At 42.3% G+C, this 14,372-nt stretch overlaps 1 protein-coding gene across 25 annotated transcripts in view; it reads left to right on the plus strand.

Annotated features, from left to right (window-relative positions):
• Positions 1-14,372, plus strand: part of DLG1 (discs large MAGUK scaffold protein 1) — a 385,534-nt gene that overhangs the window by 152,516 nt on the left and 218,646 nt on the right. For 3 of the 25 annotated variants that reach the window (XM_088444845.1, XM_088444842.1, XM_088444843.1), the window contains exon 1: positions 4,126-4,662. The exons of 20 other annotated variants lie outside the window; for them this stretch is intronic. In XM_088444845.1, coding sequence (XP_088300971.1) covers positions 4,429-4,662 — 234 coding nt within the window. In that variant the 5' untranslated portion in view covers positions 4,126-4,428. Of the gene's footprint in view, positions 1-4,124; positions 4,663-14,372 lie in introns of those variants that run through there. 2 more of the 25 variants (XM_088444844.1, XM_088444841.1) reach the window with 1 other exon arrangement.

Genomic DNA, 14,372 nt, shown 5'->3' on the forward strand with positions numbered 1-14,372 from the left:
AAAAAGGCATGGAAAGCCAACATTTGCTACCGGTGTTTAGAGCACTTCTTGAGCAGACTTCACTGGGAACAGCCTTTTTTATATGATCTAAAGCAGCCCATACACGGTGCGATTTAATTTGCACGATGTGTACGATTTCGATCAATCATAACGATTAATCGTGCACATCGTGTGTTGATTCTGTGTGTTTACGATGCCGATGCGCTGCGCCGCAGTCGTATAGTTGGAGTGTAGATCTAACTGCAAAACCGTAAGATTACGATCTATTGTGTACAATGTAATACACACATGTATGCATCTTATCGGATGATCGTAACGGTCAATCGTACACCATTTGACCACATCGTATGGAGAATTTCAAGGGAAGAATTTCAAGGGCAATCGTACAACACATCTTACCAACATAAAATCGCACCGTGTATGGCCTACATTCTTTTTCTAGGGTGGCTTTTTAAGAAATATATTACTCAATACATGAACAAAATTATCAAATCAATGCATATGTAAAGTATTTGGCTGCTACCAGTGTGAAAACATACGGTAGTTTCCTGAAGGAGATAGTGACCCAGCAGGTTTAAACTTTGTGAATATATCTAGTATTCACCTCTTAACTAAGAAAAACAAATGGGTAAATTGTATTTTGGCCACCATGTTATGTGATATGTGAGGCATGGCAAAGGTAAGACAGTGTTAACCCCTTAATTTTCCACAACACCCACTAATGTGCAGCCACTTTTGTCTTCAGACATTTTATTTTGATTTTGGATTTTATAAGGTTAGTGTCTTACGTGAGGATTGTTTATCTGCAACTTATCTGGCTCACTGAGAATGTGACATGTTCTACTCTAGCTTTTCATCAAGCTACCATGTGGATTTAATCCCTTTTATTGTATAATTTCACTTATTCATCCCTGTAAATAATTTTAGGATATACATAGGCTTCTTAAATAAAATACATTATTGGTAAATCATGTTTTTATTGCATCTGGAAGTGACTAATAGACAGTAGGCCTGATACAGCACGGATCGCTATTGCGATAGCTTACATAGACAGCCGATTGTAGCATACTGCTCATTTGTGATCGCAGAGACCACGCAGACCCATCACAGAGTGACAAGAAGTGAGCCTTAGGGAGTGTTGATGTGGGGGAGTGTGTTTGGCGAAACGCAGGCGTGTCAGTGCATTTGAACGCTGTTACAGGGGCATGCATAAATTAGCCACTGCGATGGCATACGCAGCTTGAGTTCTCACTGCGTACAGGAAAGTTAACAATTTCTGAGTAAGGTCTGACCTTGTGTAATTCTGCTTGAAGCTCCGATGTTTTTGCAGACTTGCAAGTTATTTTGGATGTGAGTAAGGGAAAGTGGGCGTCCTTATGGTGACCTGCAACGGCATTGCGATTGCAAACAGAATACTTACGCAGCAGATCTGTGTGCGTAATCGCAGCTGCGATCGCAATAGTGATCCATAGTGAATCAGGTCCAGTATAATTTACAAAAAAATCCTTAGTTGTATGCCATTGCCTATTATGTCATGGTCTATTATGCCTTTTAGATTTGTTTATTCACGATTATGTATATAGTTTATTTTAGTTACTCCATCTGTCTCATGTTAAATTTCAGGAAAGGTACTTGCCAATGATCATCATGAAGTTGAAAAAGATGATTGCTACACACTAGACGAAATGTCGTCCAATCCGGCGGATAGGACCGACATATCGGGCACATCGTCTAGAGTGTACCCACTATGTCGCTGACTGTGCGCGCTCCCGCATCTTCAGCATCATTCTCCATCGGCCCAACATGCAGGGCTGATGGGGGATGTTGTTAGAGAGGGCCATGCTGCCAAATACAGCATGGCCCCCGCCTTCGCTGCCCACAGCGGCAAGTGTGTATGCACTTGACAATGCCGGGTCCCGCCGCTTCAGATATCGGGCTGTGTACACATTGTCTAGTGTGTACCCAGCCTTATACCACCACTAGTAACCACAAAATGTCCCTTACCTTAGGAGGTGTATGTGAAGATATGGCCTACTTGTAAATAGGTCACATCTCCAGAGGGTATGCTACATCTGAATCTGCATGCCTCTAAAGTACATAGCTTATGTTTGCTTGCAAGCTATCCCTTTTAGACATTGGGTGCCCCAAGTGGAAGTTGTGTGTAACTCAAAATTCCACTTTGTTTTTGCGCAGTAAAACGCTGCTTTTTACAGCCTGCATTTGGACTTGTATCCAACAGTCAGGCTTATTGCTGGGCATACACTAGACAATTATCTGTCAGATATCTGTCCAATATGGCTGGTTGGAATGAAAACCTGCTAATGTATAGGATCAAATGATATTTAACCATTTGCTCACAAACACTGGAAAACAGACAAAAATGGTCGTTCAGACAAATAGGTTAAATTAGTCTGATTTAACCAATTTGAACAATCGATTTTGACCATTTTCCAGTGTTTGGGAACATATGGTCGAATGTCAGTTGCTCCCATAAATTACCAGATTTTCATTCCAACCAGCCAGATTGGACAGATATTTGACAGATAATTGTATAGTGTATGCCCAACATTACAGCATGCAGAATTCAGCTACAATGCTGCTGGTTTGAATTAGAGATGTGTGCAGACCCCATGTTTTGGCTCTACATCAATGTCATGTTTTGATAAAACCACTTTCAAGTGTTTTTGTTTTGGATCTGGATTTATTTAATAATCTTATTATCAAAAACATTAATTTAGTAATTTCCAGTCTATTTGGACCACCTCACAATATTGTATTGACTGCAGCGAACTGAGTGACAGTATGAATAACAATTGTAAGTAAGTGCAGCTCATTTCAAGTTCCCTTCTAACAAACATGCACAAGAGCCTGTTTGCAGATACTAGCTTTTGCCTAATAAACAAACGGAGACAAAGATGCCTGCAGTCTTTTACATACTTCCCACCCACTCCATCGTCCTACAACTCTCTGTAATGGTGACTAGTATGTAATATTGCAGGGGATGAGTGCGGAATGCTGGTCAGTATTCTAACCATCTCCCTAACCTCCCTGCACCCTAAACTCAACCCTCCCTCCTTAGTGCCTAACCCTCCTCCCAACCCTGCTACTTACCTTTGGGTTTCCGGTGGTCGGGATGCCGACGCTGGTTTCTGATAAGTGCCGGCATTCTGAGCGCCGGAATCCCTGCGTTCGGGATATTGACCACATCCCGTATTGCAGCATGAACTACAGCCCACACCCTCTCCATACAGTTTCCTGTGTGAAATGGCACCTAAAATTGCGAGGGAGGAACTTACATGCAATTCAAAACACGTAATATCCTTTTTTGAGATCAGATTACTTGGCAACAAGTCCTGAGTCAAGACACGGTTCTACTCTGAACCCCAAAGTGATCCGAGCTAGGACTCTGTTCGACACATAACCCCAAAGTTCGGGTGTGTGTGGTTTTCAGCAAAACTGAACTGCTTATCTCTAGTTTGTATACTTTTTTTTTTTATTATTTTATGTGGAAAATCAGGTGTTTCAGCTAGGCTGGAATATTTGAGCCCCCAGTCTTTCAGGGTTTATACAGTATGGGAAAGCATGTGTAAATTAGGGTAGCAGGAATGGCAATCCACTTGGTTTTATGAAAATTTTCATACACGTTTTTGTTTTCTCCCAGACAGAGATGTGGCATTTCTCTGTAACAATGTCCTGACACTGAATTTCCTACCATTAGGTTCTTATTTCTGTAAGCAAATACTTAACTTCTGAAGCAAAATCAATGCTAATGTAACCGTTCCAGGAATAGGATTTCATACAAGATACACCAATCAGGACATTTTAGTTGCTGTTTATTTGAAAATGCTAACTGTCTATGAAGACCATCAATTAGAGTATCCTTTCACTGTTTTTTTGTTTGGTCCCTATGTATAATTTATGTCAACAGTGAGAATGTCATTGGATTTTAGTACAGGCAGTGATTGAAACTTGGTAATTTGTGATATAGCCTTTCCCCACCCAGTGCATTAAATCAGGCAACCCCTGTGGGTCTTTGCAGTCAAATGCTTCTAGCATCCTACCTGCTAATCGACCTCACTTCCTGGCTTCAGTCTGCCTAGTTATCAGCTAACAAAAGAAGAGCAGCTTTTGATCCCTGCAGACCAGAGACAAGGAAATCATGGGAAGCAAATGCAAGTTGAATTGCTGTTTTTCCTCCTCCCGTTTGCTGCAGCAATGCACTATCTATTAGACATGTAACAGGTATAGTGTTCTGCATGGCTAGACTCCAAGGGGAAAACAATGAGCACAGCAAGGGACCAGGATTTTTGCTTTCTGATTTGGATGTGATGCTGCTGTAATTCTATCTGCAGTTCTTGCTGATCCTTCACCACACGGCAGCTGGTAGAAGAGTAAGACTGCCTGGCAACCACCTGCAGAGCTGCAGAGATGAATTACATTTTCGGAAACAACACACTCCTATACTCCCGTGCCAATCGAGGTGGCAATACTAGCTCCAGTCATAGCTCTGTAGGCCCAAAACAGAAGCCATGGGCAAAGAAGGGCTCTACAGAAGAGCTTCGAGCTGAGCCAGAACCTTCTCGATGGCAGCAGATAGTAGCTTTTTTTACTCGCAGACACAGCTTTATTGACTGCATCTCAGTAGCTGCCAGCTCCGCCCAGGTAACTTGCCACTTGTTGGAATGATTTGCCTTCTTAGTAAAAGGCTTGGGAATGTTTATTTCTTAAACTATACTGTTTTGGTTGAAAATGCTTGAAACTGCTTAGATGAATGAGATTAATTTCCAAATGTTTCACTGTACATTGTTATATTTTATATTTTTAATTATTATTTCACTGTGCTATATATTGGTTTCGAATTGTATTAAATTATAATTTTTCCAAAATGGACAATGATCCAATCCACTCAGCATGATGGAGTATAATGCCCTTTTAATGCTGGTGAAAGCTTTTTTTCCCCAGGAATTAGTCTTAATCTTGATGAAATTAAGCAATTTATTAAGTGTATGTTTAGTAATGGTTGAAAGCACCTGCATTATAAAGTAACTTATAATGGTAAAATGTATACTGTCTAACATGAAACCAAAGCAGAAACGGTTACTGTGTTTTTGTGCTTGTTGCATTGAAAGACATTTATTATGGTGAATTAGTTAAAAGTTGGTAACCATTGCTAACTTCCAGCTTGTTCGTTAAAATAGAGCCTGTGTCCCCTGCATATTCATATTAAGCCCCATCACTGCTATGCAATTTGCAGCTTAAAACTGCACTGTGCAGGCTTCACAGCAAGGGATTGGAGCTGATGTCTTACTGAGCAGTGATCAGACACAATAAGGAGGAGCCATATGACCGTATTATACAGTCCAATCTACATGTGTAGGTTTGTTTTTGTGTTAAAAGTAGAACATTTGATAAGTTTACACATCTTGAGGAGTTTGACAAATGGTAATTTGCATTCCTAACAAAAAGAGCATTCTTCTTTTGCAGGAAAACAATCCAAATTGATATGATTTGGAGCCATGACAAATATTTTACATAGCCACAAAATAAAATGCAGTAGTTATCGTCTGTATTGCCAAAATGTCTTGAATATAAGAGTTTGCAGCATGTTTTATAACTGAACTTTGAGCACCAACATGCTCTATCAGTACATAAATAGGATAAAGTGGCAAAGTTTATCTACTGTAAATTGTCGACTTAATACTGAAATATTGGCTTGTGATACTGATTGTTGTAAAAATGTTCATATGAGTTTTTTTATTTTTTAAAAGTACTTTTTATTCTGTTTTAAGAAGTGTAATTATGCTATTGCCATTCATATTGTATAAGAACAATTTCTTTCTCTATATATCCTGCGTTAAATTTTTTATATATTTCCAAACATTCAAGACAACCAGTTTAAGGGAGAAAACAATAGTCTCTTGTAATAGGACCAGCAGATTTTTGTGAATGAAAGGCCTTTGAATACACTGTAGCTTTGTACCAGTTTAAATTACATTTATTTATTGATGGGTAGTAATGAGAGGAGTTTCGTTTTTTTTTATGTTTTGTTGTAACCACATGTGCCCCGTCACAGAGCATGAAGGTAAAGCATATGTAGCCAATCCAATATTGGGCTACACTTTTTGTCAGTTTGAACCAATTTTATTGGACTTGATATTTCACAAATAAGGTATGGTAATATTGGTATGATTTTATTAAGTAATCATCTTTCAATTATAGTCAAGTACTACTTATATTAGAATAATACTTGTTTAAAATCCATAAAAATTATGAGCATGTTTATTTCTCTTGTCCTGTAAATGAGAAATTTGTGTTTATTGGATGATTAGTTTAGATTTCAAGCTCAAAACCTGTAAACATGAAATGACTCCTTTTCTATTTAAAAGTAAAGTGATCAGATGTAAAGCTGGAAATTCAGTATTTAAAAATATTTAAAATAAAAACTATTTGCATTTACTAATATATTTGGGTAATAAGCTTTATTCTGGTCAGTATTATTGATAGTTTAACTTGACCTGTTTAGGTGATAGTAAAATGGTGAGAGGTTGTGTTTGTTTTAGAGGGTTTTTTTTTTTTGTAACTGGAAGCTGATGAAATTTTTCCACAGGGTTGGAAAACCTTGGTTAAAAAGCATTAAAACATGGTTGATGAAGGTTTCTAATACATATGAATGTTTCATAGTATCAATATAATAAGCAGGGTTCAATTTTTGTTCATTAAAACAGTTTTTTATTCATTATCATGTTTTAAATAAAACAAAAAAAATATGAAACTTTTTTTTTTCTAAACCTGTTTTTCCAGTATGCACTCATGCTTTCGTGAGATTGAGCTGTGGTAAAATAGTGTCAGTTTTATTCCCAAGAAGATTGCAACTGTTCGGTCAGGAGGAGTATTACAAACCTTGGGGATTTTGCCATGAGACATCAAAAGTTCTATTTCTGCCCCTTCCCTAGATCGCAGTAGAGGGTTTATGGGGGAGTTAAAAATCACTAATAGCACTTAATGAAATCAGTGATTGCAAATACGCACAATAGCGTGCATTTTACCCAGTATTGAGGTCTGGGGATTCAATTTTTAAAAATGGCTGGGTCTCCTGGGACCTGCTTTGCTGTGGCCAAACCCTGACAGCCGCACTGCAGCCCTTGAGAGAGACAGCGCTGTCATTTAAATCTGGCTCCAATCTGAGCTCTTGGACCGGCAGCCAATCAGCAGAGGCTGCCGTTCTGCGAGCTCTGATTGGCTAGCAACCGACGCCAGCTGTGCTATCTCTCAAGGGCTGCAGTGCGGCTGCCTGCCGGTGCTGGCGTGTGCACCAAATCCACACCTATTGATGCAGATGAGAGCTCAGAGGCTGCTAGAGGGACACAAAGGGAGCTAGGTATGAGGCTGCCGGGGGGGGGGGGGGGGGATAGCATTAATGTGTGGCATAATGTGTAAAGGGCATTTTTGCGTAGCATAATGCTTTAAGGGCATTTCTGCGTGGCATAATGTGTAAAGGGTCTTTCTGCGTGGCATAATGTGTAAAGGGTTTTACCGTGTGGCATAATATATAAGGAGTACTACTACAGTTGACATAATGTGTTATAAGGCACACTATTGTGCGGTGTAATATGACGAAGGGGCACTACTGTGTGGCGTAATTTTTTGTGGTTGTACCCCAGCGAGACCACACTTTTTTTTTTTCAGACCATGTTTTTGGCGCGCTATGCCTGCTTCAGTTGTGGTCGGGGACACCAATGCTCTTTATGTACACAGGGCACCAAAATATGTAGTTACGGCTCTGCTTTGGTGTGCACAGGTGTGTCCTATGTGTTCAGCACCCCTGCCCTAAAAAATTCCTACAGTGATCACCATCTCATCCTCTACAACTGCTAAGCTAGGGCATGGTCATTTGGGAAAATGCCTTCCCTTTTATTTGTGTGTGCGCGACCTACACCAATAAAGTGCCAGCTTTACCTAACAAAACTAATCAAATACCAAATCTGACTATGGCACATGTATGAATCCCCTGCAGAATGAGCACTGCTGTGTGTATTTTAATACAGAGCAGCCGGTACCGAGGTGGGATCCTACGGATGTATGAAGGCTATATACCCATAGGCTATAATGGATAACACCATCTGAAGATGTCGTTAGCTACTGGGCCAAGCTCTGGAATTAAATTCAGCATGACGGCTGCTTTTGAGATTGAAAATGGGGGATTGCAGCAGAGACAGGAGTGTATTTATAATGGGTGCTGGGTGTGTGTTGCACACAAGTCCCTGGGTCCTGGGGGGCTCACACCGCACACCCTGCACCCATTTGTAATTTATTCTTGCCTTTCTGCTGTCTTCATGTGTTGCTCTGCAGCACCAGGGCTGGCGCTGCAGAGCAGCAAAAATCACGGGGAAAATGGTGGCGGCCTTTTTCCCTGTGACCCGCGCATGCACAGAAAATGGGTCTCCGGGAATGGGGCGCAGGTGCCCTTTTCGCGGAGACTTGCGCATGTGCAATAGATTCTACTGTCAGAGAGGAGGGGACCCAAACTGAGGCTGCACGCGGGCCCCCTCCTCTCTTAAAATGCCCCTGAGCAGTTATCTGGTATTCCTACCAGCTAATACCCTCTGAACCATCCCTCACATTCCCCACATTGAGGTTTGCTGGTTGGAAGAGGCGTATAGCATGAACCTCAAGAGTAGCTGTCATTTACCGTCCCCCTGGCTCTCCCTCCAAATTCCTTGACAACTTCGCTTCCTGGCTCCCTCACTTTCTCTCCTCAGATCTTCCCTCCATTATCCTAGGTGATTTGAATATTCCTATTGATATTCCCACAGAATCCTTTGCAGCTAAACTCCTTACCCTTACCTCTTCATTTGGTCTCGCCCAATGGACCTCCTCACCCTCCCATGTGAGTGGGCTCTCACTTGACCTGGTCTTTACTCACTGTTGTGATATTTCTCATTACTCCAATTACCCATTCCCCCTCTCTGATCATCACCTTCTCTCTTTTAACCTATCCCTCTCTCCTTCCCCTCCTCTAACTCCTAAGGCTACCATTACTAAGCGTAATATTGAGGCTATTGACACTGTTGCTTTTTCCTCCCTGCTGGACTCTCTTCTCTCCCCTATCATTTCTCCTGTCCTGAACAAGCTACTTCCCTGTACAATTCCTCCCTTACTTCTGCTCTTGATTCTGTTGCTCCAGCAATAACCACTCACCCTCGCAGATCCACACCACAACCCTGGCATTCCAAATGCACCAGACACCTACAAAAGTGTTCAAGAATTGCAGAGCGTCAGTGGAGAAAGTCACGCTTAAAGGCTGACTTCCTCCATTTCAAATGTATTCTCTCTTCCTACAGTGCTGCCCTGTCTCTCTCCAAAAAAACATATTTCAAGAACCTCATCTCCTCCCAGTCCTCAAACCCCTGGCGTCTCTTTGCCACTTTCAACTCCCTACTCTGCCCTTCCCCTACTCGCCTTCCCTCCTCGCTCTCTGCCCTCGACTTTGCCACCTACTTTACATCTAAAATTGACTCCATACGTGAGGACATCATATCCCATCAGACCCTCAGCACTCCTCCCCCTCCTTGCCCTTACCACCCCTCCCCTTCTGTCTCACCAACTCTGACATCCTTCTCCCCTGCTTCTGGAGAGGAAGTCATGGCCCTCATCCGGTCCTCCCCTCCTTCCACCTCCCCTCTTGACCCTATCCCTTTCGGTCTCCTCTCCCACCTGTCTCCTTCTGCCTGTTCCCATCTGGCTCACCTCCTTAATCTCTCCCTATCATCTGGCACTGTCCCTTCTGCATTCAAACATGCTCATGTCTCCCCCATTCTTAAAAAACCTACCCTTGATCCTAACATACTTTCCAACTATCGACCCATCTCTCTTCTCCCTTTTGCTTCCAAACTCCTTGAGCATATTGTCTACAACCGCCTTACCACCTTTCTTTCCTCCCACTCCCTCCTTGACTCATTTCAATCTGGCTTCCGATCTCTCCACTCCACTGAAACTGCCCTCACGAAAGTCACCAACGACCTCCTTGCTGCCAAATCCAAGGGCCACTACTCTCTGCTCATTCTCCTTGACCCCTCTGCTGCATTTGACACTGTAAACCACCCTCTCCTCCTGCAAATCCTTTACTCTCTTGGTTTACGTGACACTGCCCTCTCCTGGCTTTCCTCCTACCTCTCTGATCGTTCCTTCGCTGTGTCCTCTCATGACTCCTCTTCCCCTCCACTTCCACTAACAGTAGGAGTTCCCCAAGGTTCTGTTCTTGGACCTCTCATTTTCTCCCTATATACATCCTCTTTAGGTGAACTCAATAACTTCTTTGACCTCCAATATCATCTCTATGCAGATGATACTCAAATTTACCTTTCCACCCCTGAGCTCTCCCCCTCGCTCCTTACCTGTATCTCCAACTGTCTCTCTGATGTCTCAGCGCTTTCTTAAACTTAACATGTCTAAGACTGAGCTGATCATCTTCCCACCCTCTTCCACTACATCACTTTCCACAATTTCATTATCTATTGATGGCACAACTATCTCCTCTAGTCCCAAAGTGCGCTGTCTTGGAGTTATCCTAGACTCCTCCCTCTCCTTTAAACCGCACATTCAGCACCTCTCGCAGTCCTGCCGTTTTCACCTAAAAAATATCTCCAGGATTAGACCCTTCCTAACCCAGGATGCCACTAAAACCCTCATCCACTCACTGGTCATATCCAGATTGGACTACTGTAACCTTCTCATAGCTGGCCTCTCAGTCTCTCACCTCTCTCCACTACTATCTGTTCTCAATGCTGCTGCTCGGCTCATCTTCCTCTCCAGACGTTCTACATCTGCTTCCCCTCTCCTTCAAGCCCTACACTGGCTCCCCTTCCCCTTCAGATGCCAATTCAAGGTTCTTACATTTGCCTACAAAGCCCTCACCAAATCCTCTCCCGCATACATTTCTGACCTTCTCTCCCTTCACACTCCCGCCCGCCCACTTCGCTCAACTAATGCATGCCGCCTCTCTTGCCAACTGATTACTTCCTCCCACTCCCGCATCCGATATTCTGCCCGTGCTGCTCCCTACATTTTGAATTCTCTCCCTCTCCCTATCAGACTCTCCACCTCTCTACAAATCTTCAAACGGGCTCTCAAGACCCACTACTTGATCAAGGCCTTTCAGCACTCATCCTAACCCAACCTCATGCTCTTTCCTTCCTATCTTCCCCTTCTGTGTCATGCCTGTCTGTCTGCCCCTCCCCTTTAGAATGTAAGCTCTCATGAGCTGGGACCTCTTCCCTCATGTGCTTCTCTTTACATTTTCTTCTACTCTCTACTCACCATTAGGGCACCTAACACGTGACTGCCAACTCCCGGCAGCTAATGGAGCATACACACGGTCAGATTTGTCAGACTTGTCAGATTTGTCAGATGAACGATTTGAACGATTTTACCAAAGTTTTGAACGATTTGAACGATTTTTGACTGCATTAAAATGAATGGAATCGTCCAAGTCTGACTGCAAACACATCAGATGTCAGATATCGTTATCTGACAAACGGGAACGCGCATCGTTGATCGTCAATCGTTCAGGCATGTCAGATATGAACGATTTTCCTTCAGATATGAACGACTGAACGATTTTTAAATCGTTATTGTTCATATCTGAAGGAAAAATCTGACCGTGTGTATGCACCATTATTGTGAGTGCTTTAATAACTATTTCAGCAATGTATATAAGTCGTGTCCTTGTCCTGCACTGTAATGTACTGTAAGTTACTTGTTTCTTGTTCACCTATTAGTTCTATGTACTATGTAAGGCGCTGCGGAACACTTGTGGCGCCATATAAATAAAGGATAATAATAATAATAATCTGCTGTGGTCCCCTGTACATACATTCTGGTAGTTATTAATATTTACATACCACCTCCGAAAACTGTTGATTTCTGGGATATATACCACACACATTCTTTGATAAATATGTCTCTTATTACCTAATGCATTATTCACTATGGGTTTTGTGTACAGACAAATCATATCACATGGAGGCATTAAACATGCATTTAAGGGGCAAGTGGGGAGGTCTGATGCTGTTGGGGGCATCATTGTCATTCAGCGCGATCTCTGATTAAACAAAGGAATTGGAATAAAACTGTGTTGTATTTAAGCAAACCAGAGTGTTTTGTCTTAAGGTGCCTATACACTTACCGATCTGCACACGATCCTACATCGTGTACGATTTCCCTTGAAACTCCTCCCTGGCTGCTCTGCACACGATATGGTATTTAAAGTGTCCAATTTACAAACTATCGTGCATCCAGACTTTTTCGAGTGCATTTGTGTCCCAGATTGGCAGATCTGCCCTACAGCACGGCAGATCTGACGATGCGATGTGCAACCAGTGGGGGACGCGCATTGTGATCGTGAGTGGGGACTCATGATTTGGGCATTTTATACATGATCTGTCGTTCCGATGCGTCGGAATCGGCCAGATTGTGTAAAAAATCGGTAAGTGTGTAAGCACCTTTAAACATTTTCTTGCACAGCAAAATATTTTGATACTAGATTTCCTCAGTTATGCACCACTGTGCCCTTACACATCATATCTTAAATGAGAACATGACTGGTATATCTGTTAGCACATGGTTGGTGCAGTGTGAAAGACTGGTAAGTGTATGGGAATATGCTCGGTACAATTGCGTATTCTGATACAATAATGACAACATGACTGGTATTTGAGTGGGCACATTTTTGTACATGCTTGTGCCCTATACACTTCTTAAATCTTGAGGTATATGGGCGGCGCATAGTGTGGAATCAGAAGGCTAGTATTTTTGTTAACGTACTTCGTGGGTAGTCGGGGCTAGCACAGTATGCTCGAAGCATGCAGATATAATGTGGGCACATTGCTTGAAAACTTGGTATTTGAGCTCATGGTTGGCATAATATACTGGCTAATGTTTAGATCACATTTAGGGGAGCATCTGCCTACCAGACAGGAAGTTACAGCCGAGAGTGGGGCAAGTTGTGAGGCAATTCCCTTGTACTAGTGTGACAACTTTCAAGGAAATAAAATCATTCTCTTGCTGTTATTGCCCAATCATAACAGTGTGTGTGTGTGTATATAATATATATATATATATATATATATATATATATAATATTGTATGTGTTTGAATGGGAACGTGGTTAATTTACCGCCGTCCGGAATGCCGGCCGTCGGAATCCTGACCAGGGACTTAAGATAGGCATCAAAATGCCGACACCTACCTTAAGCCCCACGCCGAAATCCGAACAAGGTAAGCCAGGGACAGTTGGGTTGTAGCCGTGGGGGAGAGAGGGATAGGTTTAGGCAGCCCCGGGGAGGGTTGGGGTTGGGCTAGGGGAATGGGAGGATAGTTAGGCACCCTCGGGGGGAGGTTACGGTTAGGGACCCCCCGGGGGGAGGGTTAGGCACCACCAAGGGAGGGTTAGGTTGCTTGCGTGCTCCTGTCGGGATGTCCTCCTGTTGGGCTTTCGGTATCGGTATGAGAACCGGCAGCTGTTCAGCGGTCTATATTTCATACCGATTCCATATGAATGTGTATATGTGCATGTAATATGTAGCCGACCGTTTTGAGTTAGTTTCTGTAATTTTTAACACTTAAAAGGTACCACTAGTGATATTCTATGAGTAAATAAGTATCCGTAATAACAGAGAAGCTTTGACTTGGTTGCATTCTGAATATCGCTTATGTATTGGTCACAAACAGAAATTTTATCAGGGTTGTGCAAGTCTTGCTAGTTGTGTATCTGTTTACAAGTGATTTTTATTTACTAGAAGGGTTGTGAGCTAGGTCTAAGATGTATTTATACATGTGCAATTAAGGAAATGCTCCTGCTGAGAATACATAAGACAGTAAGATCTACCAGAGATTTTTCAATGGACAGTATGATTGATTTATTTACTGTGTGGAAAGATTGTATACTAGACATGAGCACACTGGTACTGTCCGTCAAATCAAAGTTGAAATATATAAATAAAATGGTATGAAATGGTTGCCCTTTATTGATGTGTAATAGCTGTGTGCTGTCTGTACCAGAGACTTGTTACACAGCACCCCTCTTCCTCCAGCTTGTAAACCCACCACTGAACTACAAATAATGATTTCTCAGCTCTCTGTTGAACTGCCCCCCACTGGGTTTGGTTTTAAATATTTCACTGTGTGGGAAAGTGGCATCATTACTGGTCTGGTCAATCAGCTACATTTCACTCTGTTAAGTTCAGACAAATATTAAAATTAGATCTTTTGAGTTTTAATAGGCTTGAGAAGCTTCTACAGACTATGCTTTCAAGCAGTTACTGATAATACATCTGCAGCATGATGAGCCACATTGAAGTAGTACACACTAGAGC

This window comes from Taudactylus pleione, unplaced genomic scaffold, assembly GCF_031769625.1.
Source record: "Taudactylus pleione unplaced genomic scaffold, aTauple2 ptg000372l, whole genome shotgun sequence".
In the NCBI taxonomy this organism is placed as follows: Eukaryota; Metazoa; Chordata; class Amphibia; order Anura; family Myobatrachidae; genus Taudactylus; species Taudactylus pleione.